This window comes from Centroberyx affinis, unplaced genomic scaffold (genome assembly GCF_046629955.1).
Source record: "Centroberyx affinis isolate AG114_WGS23_722 - 3 ecotype Tasmania unplaced genomic scaffold, CSIRO-AGI_Caff_v1 ptg000210l_1, whole genome shotgun sequence".
NCBI classification, from domain to species: domain Eukaryota; kingdom Metazoa; phylum Chordata; class Actinopteri; order Beryciformes; family Berycidae; genus Centroberyx; species Centroberyx affinis.
The window spans coordinates 146,026-166,183 of NW_027278902.1; the positions used below are offsets into that span (position 1 = coordinate 146,026).

At 42.4% G+C, this 20,158-nt stretch overlaps 3 protein-coding genes across 5 annotated transcripts; 1 reads left to right on the plus strand and 2 right to left on the minus strand.

Annotated features, from left to right (window-relative positions):
• Positions 1 to 754: 754 nt before the first annotated feature.
• Positions 755 to 4,519, plus strand: LOC139661848 (group XIIB secretory phospholipase A2-like protein). Its single transcript, XM_071540417.1, has 4 exons — positions 755 to 1,007; positions 2,302 to 2,390; positions 2,947 to 3,112; positions 4,401 to 4,519. The coding sequence occupies exons 1-4, from the start codon at positions 755 to 757 to the stop codon at positions 4,517 to 4,519; spliced, it is 627 nt and encodes a 208-aa protein (XP_071396518.1).
• Positions 4,520 to 5,282: 763 nt separating this feature from the next.
• On the minus strand, positions 5,283 to 11,489 carry LOC139661885 (uncharacterized). Of its 2 annotated transcripts, none has more exons than XM_071540466.1 (6): positions 11,318 to 11,489; positions 10,248 to 10,899; positions 9,857 to 10,018; positions 7,812 to 9,365; positions 7,576 to 7,662; positions 5,283 to 5,627 (listed from the first exon to the last, which is right to left on the minus strand). In XM_071540466.1, exons 2-5 carry the CDS (start codon positions 10,854 to 10,856, stop codon positions 7,597 to 7,599), a joined length of 2,391 nt encoding a protein of 796 aa, XP_071396567.1. In that variant the 5' UTR covers positions 10,857 to 10,899; positions 11,318 to 11,489; the 3' UTR covers positions 5,283 to 5,627; positions 7,576 to 7,596. The 2 variants fall into 2 exon arrangements, with proteins under 2 accessions (XP_071396567.1, XP_071396558.1); XM_071540457.1 differs by having other exon boundaries at positions 7,572 to 7,662.
• Positions 11,490 to 13,118: 1,629 nt separating this feature from the next.
• Positions 13,119 to 19,784, minus strand: LOC139661773 (zinc finger CCCH domain-containing protein 13-like). 2 transcript variants are annotated; one of them, XM_071540344.1, is made up of 5 exons: positions 19,651 to 19,749; positions 19,005 to 19,064; positions 17,562 to 18,340; positions 17,273 to 17,374; positions 13,119 to 15,451 (listed from the first exon to the last, which is right to left on the minus strand). In XM_071540344.1, the coding sequence occupies exons 3-5, from the start codon at positions 18,294 to 18,296 to the stop codon at positions 13,844 to 13,846; spliced, it is 2,445 nt and encodes an 814-aa protein (XP_071396445.1). In that variant the 5' UTR covers positions 18,297 to 18,340; positions 19,005 to 19,064; positions 19,651 to 19,749; the 3' UTR covers positions 13,119 to 13,843. The 2 variants fall into 2 exon arrangements, with proteins under 2 accessions (XP_071396445.1, XP_071396439.1); XM_071540338.1 differs by lacking the exon at positions 19,005 to 19,064 and having other exon boundaries at positions 19,651 to 19,784.
• Between the last annotated feature and the right edge of the window lie 374 nt (positions 19,785 to 20,158).

Sequence of the window (20,158 nt, forward strand, 5' to 3'; positions counted from 1 at the left end):
TGTGTGTTTGTTTGTCTGTCCGTCTGTTAGCTGAATATCTCAAAAAGTTGGCCATGGATTTGCACAAAATGGTATGAAGGTTGGTTACGGGCCAAGGAAGAACTGATTAACTTTTCATGTTGATTGGCCAAAAGGAGGCGTGGTGATGGGCATGACATCATCACCAAAAGGTGCATAATTGCCTTGCGGGTGTTGTCAGACATGGCGGAGGTCTGTGCTTTACTGAGCACATTTTCTAGTTTTAAACTTTCCCAGTGGAGAGGTCAAAACCTTTGTCACTGAACTTTACATGGCGACATGATGCCAGTCCTGATTGAAACACTAACATTCATGTTCCCAAATCCCTCTTGGTTTCTTGAGCAAGTTCTCCTCAGAAACCAGGCTGCAGGGCACAGGATGTTGATGCACTCTAATTTTAAAGCAAATCCAGTTCATCCAGTTTGCAAATAGATGTTACTGTCGGGAGAGATTAGCTCTGAAATTAGATTAAAATGTAATTGAATCTGGAAGGCAAACAATACACCCTGCCTCATCAGTCCTGCAGAATAATAAAAACACATTCATGTCAAATCTTGATAGAAGCTGGACTTTGTTCCTCCACAGTGGAGGCCGTCCCTGTGTCTCGCCCAAAGTCCAGGTCACACAGACAGGTTTCAGTATTGTGTGTGTGTGTGGTTGTGTTTTCCCCTCAGTCTCTGAACTCTGAAGGTATACCTCCAGCTGTCCTGCGCTCTCTGCCTGTCTGAGCCGCAGAATGACACATCACCGGGCCCGTCTTGCCCTCCTGGTCCTCCTGGGCCTGTTCGTCCATGGTGCTGCTGGTCAGGAGGCCGAAGCCCCAGCAGAAGCAGCAGCAGCAGCAGCCGGTCAGGAGGGAGAGGAGGACGCCGGGGACTGGGGCCTGAACTCCCTCCGGGGCAGCTTCGAGGCCGTCAACAGCTACTTTGACTCCATGCTGGAGCTAATGGGTGGAAAAGATGGAGTGTGCCAGTACCGCTGTCGATATGGTAAGTTAGTTGATTAAGTGGATGAGAGGTGAAGTTGCATTCTAGCTCTGTATCAGACTGATACTGATATTGGTACTGTCAGTGTCAGCCGTCTTCCCCTGGCCACCGCTACATGAAAACAGTCAAAATCTGCAACAATCTTTTAGGTTTCTCCCTACCATTGATTAGGTGCGGTGGGTCACTCTGCCCACCTAGAATTCCATTAGTTTGGGTTTTAAAGTGTCCCATGATCATCTAAATGATATTTCTGAGATTTTTCCACCCCACAAAGAGTACAACTCTGGGGGAAACACTGAATACTTGTATTTTTTTTTTTGTATGGTAATGTTAAAATTTAAAGATATTGAGTATCAGCACAGAATATTGGCTATAGGCAGCTTCAGACCAAAAACATCAGTATTGGTATCGGCCTTCAAAAACCATATTGGTCGAACCTAAGTAAAGTCTAGCATTTTGCTGTCCTGTAGACTTTAGCGCAGGGATTCCCAAACTTTTTCATGCCAATTTCACCCCCATATCGATACACTTTAGGCCACACACCACCATTAGATAAAGGCTTTGCGCAGGACCCATCTGTTAAGAGTTTTGTTGTCTACTGTCTGAGTGGGGAGAGTGAAACCTTTCATCAGAATCGTCATTCTTACACATTCTCTTCCAATGTTAACTTCAAGTGAACAAAATAATTCATTCAGGCCGTCCTCATTTGCTGAGGACGGCCTGGAACACACTCAAGCCCAGTTTGGGAACAACTGCTTTAGGGGAAATGTTAGGAAAAATTATTTCCCTTTGTTGAATTTCAAATTATCCATTGAGCATACTGTTAATAAATTCAATGGATGATTTGTTCCGGTTCAACAGAGGGATTCATGTTCAGGGAGAAATTATCCAATGGGTAATTAGCCAATGTAAACATAATCAGAGGGATAAATCAAAGTAGTTACTGTCTGGAAATTACCTGTGTTGTTGTGTTTAATTTAAACCCATTTACTATTCTCCCAAAAATACGTAATTGGGATTTAGTCAGGCTGATATTGTAAATTCTTCTGCCACTTATCATCTTCGTTATCATGCAGGTGAGGGCCTGGAAATGGACTGTGACCCTGGGGTGATAGGATAGCTTTCATGCAGTGATTAGAAATGGGTCAAATATCATCATGTGAACAGATATCCAGCAAAAACAGCAACCTTTGTTTCTTCATCTGCAAATATAGATTTAGGTCTCTTGTCAGCTTTTCTTTTCTGGTAGCTTAATTTCCTGAAGCATGCATTTGATGTGCTTTACTTTCCCTCTCAGGTAAAGCTCCTATTCCACGTCCGGACTTCCAGATGCCAGAACCCGATGGGTGCAGCTCCTACTTTCTTGGCATTCCTGTTCCAAACGGAGTACGTATCTTCTATCCATCCGAGACCAATTCCTGTAGAGTTATGATACTTGGAAATCAAAGTGATTCCAATTAAAAAGCTGAATCTGCACTCCTACAGATGTAAAAGCAAGTATTACACACATAAAAAAGAAAGTGAAGGAAAGCTTTACTCATTCATTTTCCCCCACTGGTCTACAGGGTACTGCTGCAGATTTCACAGAAAGCATGCTGCCTCTTAGATATAAAGTTAAAAAGTTAAAAATGAAAGAATAAAGTCTGTTTCAAGAAATCCAGGCATCCAAAAACAATTCATTTGTTTTGAAATAAAAATGTCTTCCTGACCATTCAATATTTAAAAGACATTAAAAGATATTAAAAGAAATGAAAATATATTGAAGATTGGTACAAAATATTGGCTATTGACAAGTGACCTCTGCACAGCTTGGGTTTCTTCTAGATGCTGGAAAAATACAGAAACATAGTCCATAGACGGTTAGATTTTCCAAAACGAATCGGCCTATCAGTATTGCACACACTCGCATGCAAACACACTGATCACCTTTGTCCTGTGCCAGATGGAAATGGGCATCCCTGCCATGACAAAGTGCTGCAATCAGCTGGACATGTGTTACGACACCTGCGGCTCCAACAAGTACCGCTGCGACTCCAAGTTCCGCTGGTGCCTCCACAGCATCTGCTCCGACCTCAAGAAGAGCCTGGGCTTCGTGTCCAAAGTTGAAGGTCGGTATAAGCCAGTGATTCTCAACCTTTTTCATATCAAGGACTTAGTCCACATTAGGGCCACGGACCGCCATTTGATGAGATTTTGTCTCTTGGACCCAAATCTGAGAATATTTTTATTGTTAGATATGATTTTGTCCAGAATTCCATGACTATATGTATTGTAGGAGGAGAGATAACAGTGACAGTATGATCAAAATAATAATTCTTCTACATTCTCTAATTGTGTTAACTTCTTGTAAATTAAATAATGGTGAAGTTAACAATTCATCAATTTGCTGGGGACCCCCTGGAACCCCCTCAAGGACCCCTGGTGGTCCCGGGACCCCATGTTGAGAACCATTGGTATAAGCTATAAGAGGTATTGTCGTCTACTGTTGGCCACTAGAGCAGTTTGGGGTTAAAGATGACGACAACCCAGCTTAAAAATGTGCTCTTTTTATTTAGTATCAGTCGTATATACTGTCTTCCACCCAAATGTGAGCTTTGTTAAAATTCAATAACTGTAATAAAATTAAGCTTGTTTTGGGGCATTTTCTACTGTGATAGAATTCAGAGGGGCTTGCCCGTAGGTTGTGGGCGTGACCTGAGTTGACTGACACGCCTGTTCAAACTCAACATGTGGCAGCTGAAAATGAGGTCATGTTTTGATAGGATTGCCCCCCCCTCCTTCCCTTAAGTTATTTTTTAATCCCGCCCCACTAAAAATGGATGCTGGGGTCAGGGAAATTCAAACAGGTTTCTCTCAGCATAGAAATGATTTCAGATTCTCAAGAGTTTAGTGATGTTTTCCGCACCCCTGGATGATGAAAACAACCATTTTAGTAACAAATTGCATATTTTAGTTGGCTATCTCTTTAAGTGCTTTGCTCAAGGGCACCTCGGCAGTAGTCATTCATTTTCTCCGCTGGTCTGGGGATTCGAACCAGTGACCTTTCGATCCCAAGCCTGCTTCTCTAACCTGTTTCACAGAAAGCATATCTCCTCTTAGATTTTATGAATGCTTCCTTTAATTAAACCATAAAGTCAGTTTGAAGACATCCAGGCATCCAAAAAAAAACAATTAATTTGTCTTGGAAAAAAAAGAATCCTGATCATTCAATAATACTATGATATACTGTATATCATAATTCTTTGGCAAGTAATTTATACATGTACAACTTTGAAATGAACTGTGAATAAATATAAAATGACAAGTTATACTCTCAAAAAACATAAGTTTCTCATGTACATACCGTTCTATGTTTTGACTTGTTCCTGTCTGTCTGTGTCTCTCTCTGTGTGTCAGCATGTGAAACAGTAGCAGACACCCTGTTCAACACAGTGTGGACTCTGGGCTGCAGACCCTACATGAACAGCCAGAGGGCAGCCTGCCTTTGTGAAGGAGAGGAGAAGGATGAACTTTAAAGAACACACCACCCTCCTGTTTATTATGAAGGAATACAGGCTGCAGCAACATGTGAACTGTGCTGCTTTGGATCATTAGGGTGTTACAAGAGACTGCTGTGTGACTACTTTTGTAATTTATTTGTAAGTTCTTGCTCTGGTTTCGTTCAAAGCCATTATTTTACTCTATTAAAAAAAGTTTAAAAAAAAAAAAGTTGGATGTTATTGTTTGAGGTTAAACTGCACATAGTATTGCAATCCAAAGTTGTATTTGCTCATTTCACTTATGAAAATGTTATCTCCAACATAGAATCTAGACATAAATTTGTATTACAAATCTTTTGACTACATCTCATCCGAATCAATTTTCTGTCTCCATACAAACTTCAAATTTGTGCATAAAATGATTCTACAGTTAAATTCAACTGAACATATTTCCTCAATGCCACTGAAGATATGCAAAAAAGTAATAACTGAGACAAATTACTATTTGAGATTAACAAAAAGCACAATACACCACTCAGGATCATACTGAGTGTTTGGCTCACCTGCACATGACTTGCATATGTTTCTTATTGTGGATTTCCTTACTCAGTGTGGAAACAACCATTACAAGGTGAAATAGAAATAAGTATGACCTAACCATTTTCACAAGCTTAAGCCTTTAAGATAAAAAACAAAAACGAAGTCTTTCATCAACAAAGATGACTGAGAGCATAAAAAAATATTTGTTTAGTCAAATTTATGTAGTACCAAGAGAAAAAGGTTGAATAGAAACAGGAGAGTTTACAAAGTCACAGAGTGGTGATTTTTTTTACAGAAATATAGAGCTGAAAGGAGTAAAACTTGTACTCTTCAACATGTCTTTTAACACAAAACTAGCAATAAAATATTGCACTATTATCTTTAAAAAAAACAAAAAACATAATTTATTGTTCGATGAGAAATTACAGAATGATTCAGTACAAATCTTGAGATATTTTACTCAAATAAGTGGTGGTCCTGTAACACTGTATGAATCTCTGAGACCGATGTTAAACCATTGGTGTAAGTCAACAAAGTCCATGTGATCCTTACGGGCTCGCAGCAGATTCAAATTAAATATGAGGTCATGGCGCTCTTCGCAGATCTGTTGAAAGGGAAGAAACTTGATAAATGTGACCAAGTGACAAATCACTCAGTCTCCACTTGCTTACTAATTTCCACCGAAATCAATGTACAGTCCAAAAAGAGTTCTATTCTAAAACACTATATCAATTTCATATGTGAGGTTCATTCCATATCTCTACAATATAGAAGGTCTAGTCTGTAAAATTTTCATTTTGTCAATCGAGGAGTTACCTTCCATCCTGTGGAAAGTACCAGATTAAAAATCTTGTGCTGTCACTCCATTTTTACTAATTTCAAAAGATAGATATCTCATTTTGGAACAACACTCTATATCTATCTGGAATTAGGCTACTCTCAGGTTGGGATTCAAAAGGTGTGTATTTAAACAAGACTAGGTCAAAACCTAGTATATGGCTGGACCGTGTATGAGTGTGCCACGTGCCACGGCCGACCAATGGTGTAACTAACTCCGCTGGTGACAGGGGTTAAAGTGGGATTTGGCAGGTGGGGGAACCCTGTTTCGGGGGAGGGGGGGGGGATAGTAAAAATAGTAATTTAAAACAAATTTCCTGCATTTCTACACCACCTAACCTCTTGGTTTAAGTCAAGAAACAGCAACCTTGTATAATGTTAACCAAAAATGTAAAGATTATGTTATATTACTAGATTTCAGCATTGAGGTGCTTACATTCATGATCTTGCATAGGCATACTAACCTAAAAACCTATTATTGGGAATCATGAGAAAGTTTCAGCGCGACAGACACAGAGCGTCCCCGTAACCATAGCAACTCACTCTCACTCCTGCGTGCATGCGCACAGCGCGAGAGGAGAGGGAGAGACGCAGAAGAACTGCTGACTGAGATTATTCTGAGCAGCATGCACGGGAATAAATTACAATATAATAATTATATAATAATAATATAATATATATAATAATATAATAATTTGTGTATATTTCTCGCTATTCAGATGGTCTGAATAACTCGCTGCTGCGCTATGCTGCTCTGTCTCGTCTGTCCTGCTGTCAGTTTCCTTTTTTCACGTCGCGACGTTATCAGTTATGAATTTGTTTTTCACTGCGTGAGAAAATAGACTTGCAGCGTGAGAGCGTCTGAAAAATGTCAATTGCGTGAGTCTCACGGTCAATGCGTGAGAGTTGGCAGCCCTGTGAACTCGCTTGTCATTATTATGTATGAAACTGCCAATCAGATTTATTTACTTATTAATCGAAGGTGCCGGAACGCCGTTCCGGATCGTTCCGGCCCACTTTAAGCCCTGGCTGTAGACTGCTAATACAGAATAATAGTCCATACATCCATACTGATCGTTCCAGTGCGTCCTGTCTCTCTCTCCACCGCGCCCACGGCCCGCATTGATCCGGAAATCTCGGAAATCTCGGCCGGATCATCGGGCACAAATCGCCGCCCAGCTAGTGGCACTGGCCGGAACCGTGGCCCCGGGAAACTTCGGGAAGGTCGGCAATAAGCCCTCGGCATGATGAAACCTCCATGCTTGTTTGTGTCTCTCTCTCCCCCAACAGAACAGAGGATTTCAGGTGGACTGAGCTCGCGCATATGCATCGACATAAACGGTGATATGATATAATTGTATAGATTCTACTTTAGCTTCAGCTTACATGCATGATATTGGTCTGCCTGCTTACTGTGTGGGAGAAACGGGCTCCTGATCTCAGCAGAGAAACTAGACGGCGGAGAAAACGAAACTGAAATTTCTGGCTCTGTGATACTGTGATGTGCCACGTGCCACGGTCGACCAATGGTGTAACTTGATCACTCAGTCAGTCAGTCACTCAGTCAGTCAGTGACAGACATTCGTGTTTGTAGGGCTGGCCCCGCTGTTGCGGTCCAGCCAAAAATAGAACAACTTAAAAATGGACAAATTGACCAAGGTCCAATTCCATATAGACACACATACATAGACATACAACGATGACTACTTACTTACTTTCCAGTCTTTACCAGTCTTTCAGGTTAGGGAGTTTTCGGCTGGCTTTGTGACTCTTTGCTTCATCATCTGGTTAAACGCTTCAAGCTAAAAATTTGTGGTTGCAAAAGGTAAAAAAAGCAGAATGTCTTTAATACATTTTGATTCATACAGATATAAAAACATTTATGAGCAGTGAGAAATCAGATGGACTGGTAAACCGCTGAGACCTATGGCTGAAACTGGTTAGCACCCACCTTTTTCTTCAAGTTTGCCTTTATTTCCTCCTCCGTCGGCTGCCTTTTGCCTTCTTCTTTGCCTTCTCCTGAGCGCTGCGTTTCTGTGTCGGCTTCGACGGGCGCCGCTGGAACCTCCACTTTCACCGAGGCAGCCGGCTTTGCACGCGTCTCAGTTTTTCTGATAGCGTCTCTCTTCACTTCCCTCATCAAGCGACGCCTTTCGTTGCACCTTTGGCGGCTCACCTTCTTCCTCTTTGGGCTTGTGAGTTGCACCAGACAGCGTTGGTTATTTGTAGGCTTCGTACTGATGACCTGCAGGCAGCGAGGGCCCAGCTGCACTCCGTTTTGGCCCTCGCTCTCCGACAGGTCTGGGTTCACCAGCAAGTGAGCGTCTTCAAGCGAGAAGTTGTCAGCGGGGTGAGGATAAGGGTAAACCATCCCGGGTGTAGCTGCAGAAAAGTGATGCGAGGGATTCTGTGGGTAGCGATGCCCACTGGGACATGGGGAGGGGGGCGTGGCACCGTGAGTGTATGTCCACGTTGAGTTGGTAGCACCATTATAAGCACCACTGTGGTGGGCAGTGTACTGAGAGTATTGGGATAAATTGTATTCTGGCAAAGCACCCAGAGCAGCAGGGTGGGAAGAGGGATAAGTTGGCTCTTTTGGATACGGTTGGTGAGCAGGAGAGCTTTCTCTGGAGTGTTTTCTGTCCACGTCTCTGTCCCTGTGCCTCTGAGCTTGTTTTCTGTCCCTCTCTCCATCTCTTTCCGTCTCTGTCTCTTTATCTCCACTTCTCTCTCTGGAGTGGCCGCATTTGGACATTTTCCTTGGTTCTCTGCTGTCCCTGGACTCTCTGCCGGGGGAGCGCTGGTGGCGAGGGGGGCTAGGACTGAAGCTGCCGGAGATCGATGTGGAGGAAGAGGAATTCCTGTGATGTCTGTGGAAACTCTGCTGACTCTCTCTCTCCCCTCTGCTGTCCGCCCTCTGGCTGTCGTCATGCTTCCTCCCGTACAGCCTCTCCTGAGTCCGGTCTGCTAGTTTGCTCATCTCCTCCACCTCCAGGCTCAACCCCAGAGTCTTAAGAATGTTCTGGAGCTGTTTGTGCTGCTGCTCCTCCACCCTTGGTTTCTCCTCCTCCACCGCTGGGGGAGACTTTGATCTACTGCTAGAGCCAAAATGGCGGTCACCTCTATCATTCCGCTGGACACACTTCTCATCAGGCAGGGAGGGTCTTTCTTTGTGGGATCCCTCCCTGCTGGGCGGTTCAGTCCTCCTCTCTCCACTGTTGGACCGACTGTGGTCCAGCTGCAGAGCTCCGCTGTGCGATCCCCGGCTCTCACTCCTGTAGGGATCATCTGGCTTGTTCTCCAAAACAGGGGGCTGAACATTCAGGAGCTCCCCACCCACAGGAAGATCCTCGCTGTCGTCATTGACAATCCTGCTGAGCAGGTTGATGTCCACTCCTTTGTTAAGCACACTGAGGAACCGCTGGAAACCGTCAATGACCGTGTTCTCCTCCGGGACTGCTGGAGTTGGGCTTTGGCTGGGAGGAAGAGGTTTAACTTCAGGGACCTGGGGAAGGGCAGATGTAAGGAGACATCACTGACTGTTTGGTGTAGAGAGTGAGCGATGCATCACACATTAAGTTGTGAAAACACTGAGCTAGTGGCATCAAGACGGGACACATTTTTGCATACTTTGACTTCATACTTTCACTAATGACCATCAAGAATAGAGCATCAGCTTAAGTTGAGATCTTTTTTCATCCACTTCTTGTACAAGATTCTACCGAATGAGGATTATATAGACAGAATTGAGAGAATATTCAATAAGACGTAATTTTAAGTAAGTTGTCAAGAGTTCTTACTCTGGAGTGCAGCCCATGAAATCAATAGCCTCTTGATTTTTTTTTAACTTTACAGTTAATTTTCTAAAAAGATAATCTTTGATTAGAATACAAATTATGGACCTTGTGTGGCACTACTATACTACCTTGTATAATAGCTAAGAGATGGTTTGATTGGGTTGTGGTGTGGTGTTTATCATACAAAAAAGTTACAAACCTCCCCATTTGATGCCGATACACAGGGAATACCACGTCTCTGTCTCATTAGTGCCTTCACTCTGAGCTTCAGGGGATGGTCCTCCACCCACAGACCATCCTCGCTGGCCACTTTGGATGACTGGAGCAGAGTGTGTGGAAGATCAAATGAAGGGGAATGGACCTGGGCAGAAAGAAGGGTATATATAAGTAAAATATATAATTTGTGAGTGCAGTTGGCTTACGTACGCTGAAAAGGACGTGGAGCAGGGCACGTACACTCCAAATACCTTTTACAGATTTAAGAATCTGAAAGAAAAATAAATACATATATATATATATATTCCTGCAGAAAGCCAATGTCCCAAAATGTCTATGGATGTGTGTAATCAATCAATCAATCTACCACTCACCTTTGCGGGAAAGCCAAGAGGACGCCTTTGCTGCAAAATAACATTCACCCTGTCTTTCAGAGTTGCGCCTTTGCAAACATCTGACTGTTTACTGTAGGAAAAGCCTGCTTCCTTTTCTTCTCTTAACTGTATAGAGGGTTCATTTGTGTTCATAGATGTGTCAGCTTTGCCATGTGCAAAATCCTCTCCTTCATCTTCTGTAAACGTCCGATATGATGGTGGATTTTTCTTTAAGAACGGCTCAACTTTTTTCATAGCAATGGCAGCTCTCTTGAGCATAATCTGCTCCTCAATCTCCTGAAGCTGCCTCCTCTTCCTCGCCAGCTCCTGATCCTCCTCGCTCATTTCCACCGGCTCTCCGTCTGGGTCCATGAAGGCACCATACTCCTCCTGACTGTACAGGTTATGAGAGGAGGGACTGTGGTGCTCCCATTCCTCATTAGTCCCCATGCTGGTATGTGGTTCTTCAAGGGTGTAACCGCAGTAAGGGTCCCTATCGCTGTTAGTGCTTGAGCCATTCCCCGTGTTTTGGTCAACACCGCTCCACTGTTTTGGCTCCAGGTCTCTCCGCTGTCTCCGCTGAATGTGTTCCCAGTCAAGTGGATTCATTGTGTACCCAATTTTGCTTGTAGTTTATGAATCTGTGGACTCCCTGCAGATTAGAGAGAGTGTAATGTTAGAGAAATGCATTGAGGGTTACACCAGACTTTGTCCTTGGCTGCATAACTTCATATGAGCAATAAACTAACATTATACCCCTTTACTTTATAGAAATATATGGACCACTGTCTATTGAATACTTGAATATTTCATGTTCATAATCACAAATGTTACATATTGACTACTAGACACCAGGTCCAGATGTGAGTAAGTGTATTAACAGTTATACCATTAGCTAACGTTAGGGCTGCGGCTAAAGTAGAATATTAACGCTAAAAACAAAACGTAACAGACATTTAATATGACTGATTTAGCCATGGTCATCTCCAACTCGACTTCACAGACAACGAAACTAATCAAACCCAGTATTTAGACAGCTAACGGTGATAGCTAACAGTTATATTGTTTACCTACTGAAGCTGGTCAGATGACCTCTTCTTCAGTCACATCTCGGACGGAAAGAAAATATGATTTCAAGGCTGTAACGTTAGATAACAGTTTCAGACGACTTGCAAACACGCCGTGCTTAGGATGTAAACTGAGCTTGGATGAGTTTCAGCAGAAAGGATAACCGTGAATGAAAATAATATAGCTGGAGTTAGCTAACACAGCGGCAAATATATACTCTTTAAATGCTTCGGTGGTGTTCAATATGGATATTGGCGCTGTGTGTTAGCGCCATCTAGTGGGTGGAGTACCAAAACACACCACACGATATAACCAATGGCATTCAGTCACTCTAACGATAATTTAATACTTTTTTCATGCATTTTACTCACATGGGCCTCAGGATACTATAAAACCTGCTTGGCCTTGTGCAGGAACTGAGCCTACACATCGATTTGATCTTAAAATGTTCTTAATAATATAATAGTTCCATGGTTCTTACGTATAATTTAAGCAACTTTTTGGCATTCATCAATATCCTCTTATTTCCCGTTAGCTCGTAGGTAAGAACACAATTTAAAAGTTACTTATTTCAGGATCTCAACTCTTGTTGCGCTTTGCGTCAGGGTATAAGTAGATTTTAACCGTTTAAATAGCTTTTTTTAAAACGCTATTTACATTATTAAAACACAAAACAGTCTGTAATGTGCATGGCACACTGGAGCCAGAGACATTTGCAGAATGAAATAAAGATTCTGTTCATTTATTTTAGTTTCCATCAACCATGACTTTATCAATGACACTCCTCTACTAAAAATACAAGGAAAATAGGCTATTTAATTGATTTGAAGGAGGCATATGGAGAGCAAAACAAAAAGGCTCGCGTGAATTCAGCTCTAAAGGTCTAGAGTTGGGTTTGCTTCTTGCCATCGTCCTCAGCTCCTCATAACTCATGCAGCAGTAGTTGTGTGGTTGTTTGTGGCTGCAATGCGCTCATCCATTAGTTATATTTGTCCTGTCCCCTCCCGTGACTGCAAACCTACACCTCACGTTTATAGCGTTCAGTTTAAATAAAACCATTTCCTTTTAACAAACATTGAGCTTCTTATTCACACTTGAAAACGACAACTTTTTACTCATAGTAACTTAAGATGATAGGTTCGCCATCTCTGATTAATCAAAGTCCTGAATGAATGAAAATCCCCTTGGTGCCCTTTTTTCCCCCCGTCTGTTTATCCGTCAAATGCAGCCAGGTTTGCTCGTGTAGAGGTCCTGAAGTCTTAAGTCTGTTTTATATGGGCTTACTGGGGAGTTTACATAATGCTAATTACAAATTGTCCCCTTCCTTTTTAAGATAAAGAGGGATTCATCAATGGATTTTTATGCATAAGAACAGAATTGCGGGTCTGTGCACATTTCCTGAATGTGACTTGGGATTTCTCTTACATTCTTATATTACACAGGTTTAAATTCTGCTCCATTGCTTTTAGCAATGCTAATTTAAACCTCATGTGGGTGCAAGAACTCACACGAAAATCTTATGTGTCAACAAAGTCAGCGGCCCATTCATTGCCTACGGAGCAGTGCCATATTTACATCCAAGTGACATCAGAAATCCAAGGGTTAGTTCTCCAGTTTCTAGCTTTAGTAAAGAGTGGTGCATGTGTCAGAAGTACTGTCCTGGGGCACAGCAATAACATATGTGAATTCTGCGGCATAAACACAGTAAATTTGCTGAAGATTTAAAAAGGGACTCCACCTACATGTATTAATCACAACAATAAGAGTATCCTACAGTTATTTATTAGACAACTGACAACGACAGGTGAGAGTCTGCAGGCAATAATTAGTATGTGTAATGCAGCACAAACAGGAAGGCCTCTGGACTATGCATGACACAATTTCCTAGCAGCTGTTTGGGTAGGCAACAGCACTTCCATCCACTTTTTTGGGCAGTGCTTCCCGATAAAGAAACAAATTAGATTTTTACACTACAATCAAGAAAATTAGTGTAATAAAACAGCTCTTTACATTTTACAATATCATTCTGTGTTTAATAATATGTAATTACAATATTTACAAAACACTTCTCTGCATGTGTACACTTAAAAAAAAAAAAAAAAAAAAGTGTTTCAACCTGATAATCAAAGAGGCTGAAGCGCAGAGCATAGCTTGTACTTTTTTTTTTTACCACAATCCTGTAGATAAGTTATTACTGGCCTATGGTGTTATGGATTAGTTTATCTGGATATAGGCCTGCATCCTAGAATGAGAACATAGTAGACAAAAATTATTACGGAAAAACTGATATACACTTTATAGTTTATGGTGTTATTGAACCAAACTGTGCGTAACAATTTAATTATTACTAGAGTCTCCAAAAGACAGTAAAAATACTCCTGCATGTCACTTTTTCAGTGTCTTCAATCTTTCTTTCTATAGCATGCCACTGTGCTATAGATTATTAAAAAAAAAAAAAAAGGACACTGGGGTAATGGGCGGGGCCTATTGTGGCACTTCCTCTGCTTTCTGCACCTTTTCTCCGCGCCTTATACCCCGCCTGGAGGTTTATCAGTTACCTTGTGTTCTAGCAGTCGCAATTTGATTGTCGGTTTTCTTTCCTTCTTTTCTGGCCCGATCTCCTCGCTTTGCAAAGCTTGCAAAGTTTTGACACCGTCTGGATCGGGTTTGTCAGAGGTGTCGTTCAAATGCACATTGTGTGTGTTGTGTTGTTCATTTTTTAACCTATGGTTAAGAAGAAGCACCCTGAATGCCGTATTCTGTTCGCTCTGTGAATACTTCTGAACGCTCTCCAGAGACAAGCAATATTTCTTCAACTCCTCAACGTTTTCTTTCAAGTGTTTTGTCTCATCTGGCTTCGTCTGTCCAGGTTGTTCGGTGTCAATGACCTGCAGACAGCGCGGCCTTGACAGCGTCTTTGATTTTTGTGTGACGTTGAGAGGCTGAACCGGATTTGAATTTTGCATATTCAAATAGGTGAGCTGACGGTTACTGGCCTGTTGGAGGAATGCGTTACTCTGGGCAGAGGCTAACTGAAAGGCGTTTAAAGTCGGGACCCTGGGGTAAGGGAGGTACCCAGGGAGATGAGGCAAGAACGGCATGGGTCGAACAGGAACTAGCCAGTTAGGAGGCAGAGCGGGGGCTGCTGGGTATGTGTACGGCGAGTACTGCGCTGCCGAGTAAGTCGGCATCGCAGGCGTTGGAGGAGCTTCAGATACAGTGTAGGCAGGATTAGGAGAAAATAAGGGAAAGGCAACACTCTCCTGGGACTCGTCTCCACCCTTGTCGCTGTCCTGTAAAGAGCTACTGCTGCTCTTGTCATTGGTATAGGAATATTCAACAGTTTGGGGTACCTCCGTTATATTCCTCAGAGCCTCATATGAGTCTTGTTTTAGGGAAAACTGCTGAGTTAAAGTGCCAAAACTAGACCTGCCTGATGACGAGGATCTACTATGCCGTTCTGGGGAGAGCGCTCGCTTCGTCTCAGTTTCCCTCCTCTCCTTATGACCGTGGCCTCCGTCACTGTCCTTCTTTCCATATAACCGCTCCTGAATTCGATTTGACATCTGGCCCAGCTCCTCGAATCCCAAATCCATGCCGATGGCCTGCAGTACATCCTGCATCTGCCTGCGCTTGTGCTCATCTTCAGGTCTCACTTCAGTCTTTTCCACCACCGGGGGGGACCTGGATCTACTGCTAGAGCTAAAATGGCTGCTTCCTACAGCCTTTTCATCAGATAGAGACTTTTCATCAGACACTGAGCGCTCTTTCGGACTACGAAGGCAAGATTTTATCCCTTTGCTGCTAACAGGTCTGTGATCCTGTGGTGGAGCCGCCTCTCTCTGGGATCCCTCGCTCTCACTCCAGTAATGGCTATTTTGGCGGCTCTCCTGCTGCCTTGCACAACTGGGAGACCACAGATGATCCGCAGCATTCGGGAGAGAAGCTGGAGACTGCGGCGGATCATCAGCGACTTTGGAGGACTGACCGACTATCTTGGTGAGCATGGCGACATCCACCCCCTTGTTGAGCACGTTGAGGAAACGCTGGAAACCCTTGGCTGCCGTCTTCTGCTCAGCAAGTCTCTCAGCAAGAGCAGCACTTTGGTTGGTGTCATTGTGGTCAGCATCAAAAACCTGATGGGAAACACACAGAGGCAAAAATAAGCAATCACACACATAATATTCTCATTTATGCTCTTTGCTAGCTACATGCTCGACAAATAATTTTGCAACATATCAAACAAACAACCTGTAAAAAATGCATAGGCATTAAAGGAACATGTCTCCCAAAATGCTGTCACCGTCTACTCAAGTGAAAAATTATGCTGGGCCATGTTGTATTAAGGCAGATGTCTTAAAGTCTTCTTTGAAATTCTACACTGCCAAACTAAGGCCCTTTACCATTTTAGTTGAGTGGGCTAAGGAGCTTGATTTTAAGAATATTAGCTAAGGCAGGGGGTAGCTTGTAAAGCTGCTTTGGCAAAGCTAACTGTTGAGACTCAGAGAAAAGCAGAGGAATGGCACAAGGTGAATACTGAGACTATTGTTCAACTAGCTAATGATGGCAAGACAGATGCAATAACAAACAAGTGAAATGGGTGAGGTCTCTCTTTTAAAGAAGTAGAGGACATACTTTTGCAGGGGGTTCCCCAAGCGCCGGCTGCCGGCTATTTAGCCATCTACTCACCTCTGTCTGGCCGGCTGCTTTTATAACTGAATGTCACTAAATGTTCACACTACCAGAATTTGGTAGTGACAACAGAATTTTTGAATGAGAGTGACTGCGCATGTCTGGTACACACTGGAGCAGACTGGAGTAAAATGACTCGACTCAGACTGTCTGTACGGGTATCAGGAGTCACTCCACTCCTCCGATCTCACGATGGCTGGAAAAAATGTCTGTAACCACAGTAACGTTTACTTCAGACCAATATGGCGACTACCATCGCCTGTATTTTCAGTTTGACACCAGTAACACCAGTAACCAGAGGCGTCCGTTTATCCATCAGATCTTAACAAACCGCCACTGACAGCAGCGTCATATTCTCTTTTTCCATCGCAGGAACTTGATACTTTTAACCGCAACATTTGGGCCGAAGGCCGCAGAACTGCAACAACCGCAATGTTGAGGAAACAGACTGGATAGAAAAATTGAGAATGTCTCACAACACTTACCTCCGTCTCTTTCAAATTAAGGATGATAATGTTACATAACGTAACGAGTGTTGAGCCGTAACGTAACGTAACAACCAGCTATCCAGTCCCGTTTGGTTCACACTACTCGGACTAACCGAATCCGTTCTCAAATTCAGTATCATGAATTTTTCAGGTAGTGAATTTGGTTATAGAATGTGGTTATCACTCTCCTTACGAACGGAACTGTGTATGAAATTGCAAGGGGAGTTGTGAGTTGTTTTTTTTTTCAAAATAATAGCAATCATTACCATGACCATGTAAAATCATTATTTAAACTGATTTATGTTTCCATAATTATTGGCTCTTAGTACTGTGAGTGCAGTAGTACTCTGGAGAGAGATCCAGTCTTGCTCTGAGAAGACTACAATATGCATTTGGTATTATATTTATTACTATTTGTAATAATATTTTCGTTTTAGACTACTTATTTCTTCTGCACTGACTGAAGAAAGTACATTAAACATTCACAATTAAAAAACATTATCAGTTCATTTTTCAATTGAGCATTAGTCCTGTAATAAAAATGTTTATTTATGTTATTTATATAAGTCATGCTTTCATAAACATATTTAAGGTTTGTTTATTAATTCGGTAAAAATGTATCACCGGAAAAATGTCTTGCCATCGCAAACATCCCTTAGTCGGCTACTTTTCCCATCTGGCTGGCTACTCAAAAATTTGGGGAACCCCCTGCTTTTGGGCTTGTGGTAGATTCATGCAGGTAATAATCAACTCATGGATCTTTTGAAACAAGCCTACCTGTCCACGAGATTCATTCATTGAAGGCCTTGTCCTGGTGTGACGACGATCCTCATAATCCGGGGAAGGACTGTCATTCCTGTCTCTGGGTTTGGCTTGACTCTGATCGAAATGGAAGAATTGTATTAACGAAAGAACTATTAATTACAAAATGGGGTTTGAGAATGATCTAGGCTAATTTAAACATGGTCATCCACATAAGGATTGTTTTTTTAAAAGACAATAATAAACTATTGCAACTCCTGACACTCAGGTTCAACCACAGTGTGAAAAGAGAATATAATAATACCCTTGTGGGAAATTCTTGTGATCGCGTCCTCTCTTGCGAATGGTCATTGTTCCTTTCTTCAAAATGTCTATCCTTGTAATATCCAGATGGTCGTTTGTATGCAAAATCTTCATGTTGTTCCCTGTGTTTTGAATCTTTAGGCATTTTCCTGTATTTGAAATCCTCTTGTGGCGGTTGCCTGTGTTTAAAATCCTTAGGTGGGTGTCTGTGTGTGAAATTGTCCGGTGATTTCCTGTACCTTGTATCTTCAGGTTCTTGCCTGTATCTGAAATCATCATCCTCTGTATGCCTTCGCCGTTTCTTTTCAGACACACTCCATTCTGGCAAAGACTTTGACTCAGCAGCTTTCTTGTGGGCGACCCCAAGTTCCCTCTTTCTCTGCAGAAACTCCTGGTTCTCCTCCCTCAGTTTTGCATATTCCCTATCCAAGTCAATGTCCTTGTCAGGGGTGACGCAAGCAAGACTGTGTCTCCTCACTGGGCTCCTTCTGCTCCAGTCCCTGTTCGATGAGTCTTTACTGTACATACTCTTCGGCGAGTCACTGTACTCCCGGTTCCCTCCAGTCCTGTCCGTGCTACTGTGTGCCTCTCCACCATATTTATGGTAGGAATCCCGTGGCACGTCACTTTCATTTCCTCGCCTTTCTTTCCATCCGTCATCGTAGTCGTCCCACTGCCTCGTGCTTCTGTCTCCATACTGCCGCCTGTGGCCGTACTCAGGTTTCCTTGAGTTCATGATCTCAAGGCGGCTCCGGCAGTCGGGCGGCTTTCAAAGACGTGCTGCAACATAAAGGAAAATCATAAGCTTCAAAAGCAACCTACCCAGGCTTCAGAAAGATGAGCAAGCCAAACCAGTGGCACAGAAGGAAGCAAGCTCTAATAGTTATTTGGCAATTATCTAACTTATCTTATGAGGGCAGTATTTTAAAAAAAAAAAGTCATGGTATTTGGCCTGTATGTTGACAATGTATTCAGTCAGAATACAATCAAAGTCACATAAAAGAGTCCGGTAAAACAATGAATATAATCAAATTAACTGCTCAGTCCATTTGTTAACAGAAAGTTGACTCTATAGCATATAGACTACATGAATTTTGAGAGTGCAGTCTGTATTTTTCAGGGTCCCACTTCATTGTGACTTTTGACTAATAAGTGTGTGAAGGGTTTTTCATCCGCGGAACCAAGCTACATTTCACACCAACAGAAATTTCATGCCAAATGGCCAAAGTACACACCACCTTTTAGGCAGACATTAACCTAGACAATACAACATTATCCCATTCAGCCCACTAAATTCCCAAGCCACCTTTGAATCTTGTTTTAAGCTTATTTGCTTTTTTATGTTGTTAGAAAGTGATTCTCTGAAGAGACAGAATGGAGAGAGAGATAGTCTGCCTCTGCTGGAAAGAACAAAATTAAAGGTTAAAGTTATGCAACACTTTACCTCCTGAAGCTGGGATCTGCGTGGAGCAGCAAGAATGCAGGTTTTCATCCCAACCAAACACTACAACAGGTGATTTCATTGATTAGCACAGCTTTAACCAGAGAGGAGGAACTAATGAGGGAAATCACCTGCTTTAATGGACATAATGAGAGAAATCCTGCTTTTATTGCACAGTGTATGATGTGTTGTATGTTTCTATACCAGCCTGCAAATCAATGGCCCAATTAAGACCTGAACTGCTGTAGTGTTTGGTTGGCATGAAAATGAGCAGACTCTCGGCCCTCCATGGCACATGGTTTGATTCTCCTATCCTGTCCTATAAATGCGATGTCCTACAAGTGTGATGCAGTCTGGCTACTGCTAACGTTACAATTTACATAATCCATTTTATATTTAGACTCGGCCCTGTACTTGCTAGTGGTAATGAATTGGATATTCAGTTAACCTAAACAAATACCCAACTGTAATTTTATTGACTACGACAGGCAGTACAGTTTCGTTACGCCTTTGGCTAGCAACCATGGAAGTGTTATATTTTGGCTAGCAACCTATTTGTGTTAATCTCTTCCGCCTAACGTTACGCTACATTAGCTAACAGAGTAAAGAAGTTTCCTGCTGTCCTACTAACACTGAACAGTTTGGTTACCTTCTTCTCCACTGGATGCCTCCGCTTGATTTGACAAACAGCAACTTGGAAAAGATGCAGAAACTGGGTCTGGCAATTCGCAAAGCTGCTAGCAAAAAACTGTCTACCTAGCTGCTAACAGTCTTTGATCTTTGACTACATCCGCCTGCTCCTTGCCTCCCACAAGCTGCAACACGAGATCTGCACTACCGCCACCTCCTGGACGGAGTGTGAATGACACTCATAACAGCTACAGTGGCTCACAGCCGGTGTTGTTATTAATAATAAAGTATTACTCTCTACTGATTTCAAATGAAATATTATTACTTTACTTTTATTATTTTTTAGTATAAAGTATACTTTTTAGTAATGTGTTACACTACTCACTGCATCACTTCTCTGTTCTCACTCAAACTTGGCGAGTGTATCCTCCCCTCCTCTCCCTCTCCAGTATACCTCTACATAAACGATCAATGTAACTATATAACATGATGTCTAATGTTTTCACCGTTCTTTCACTCAATAAAGT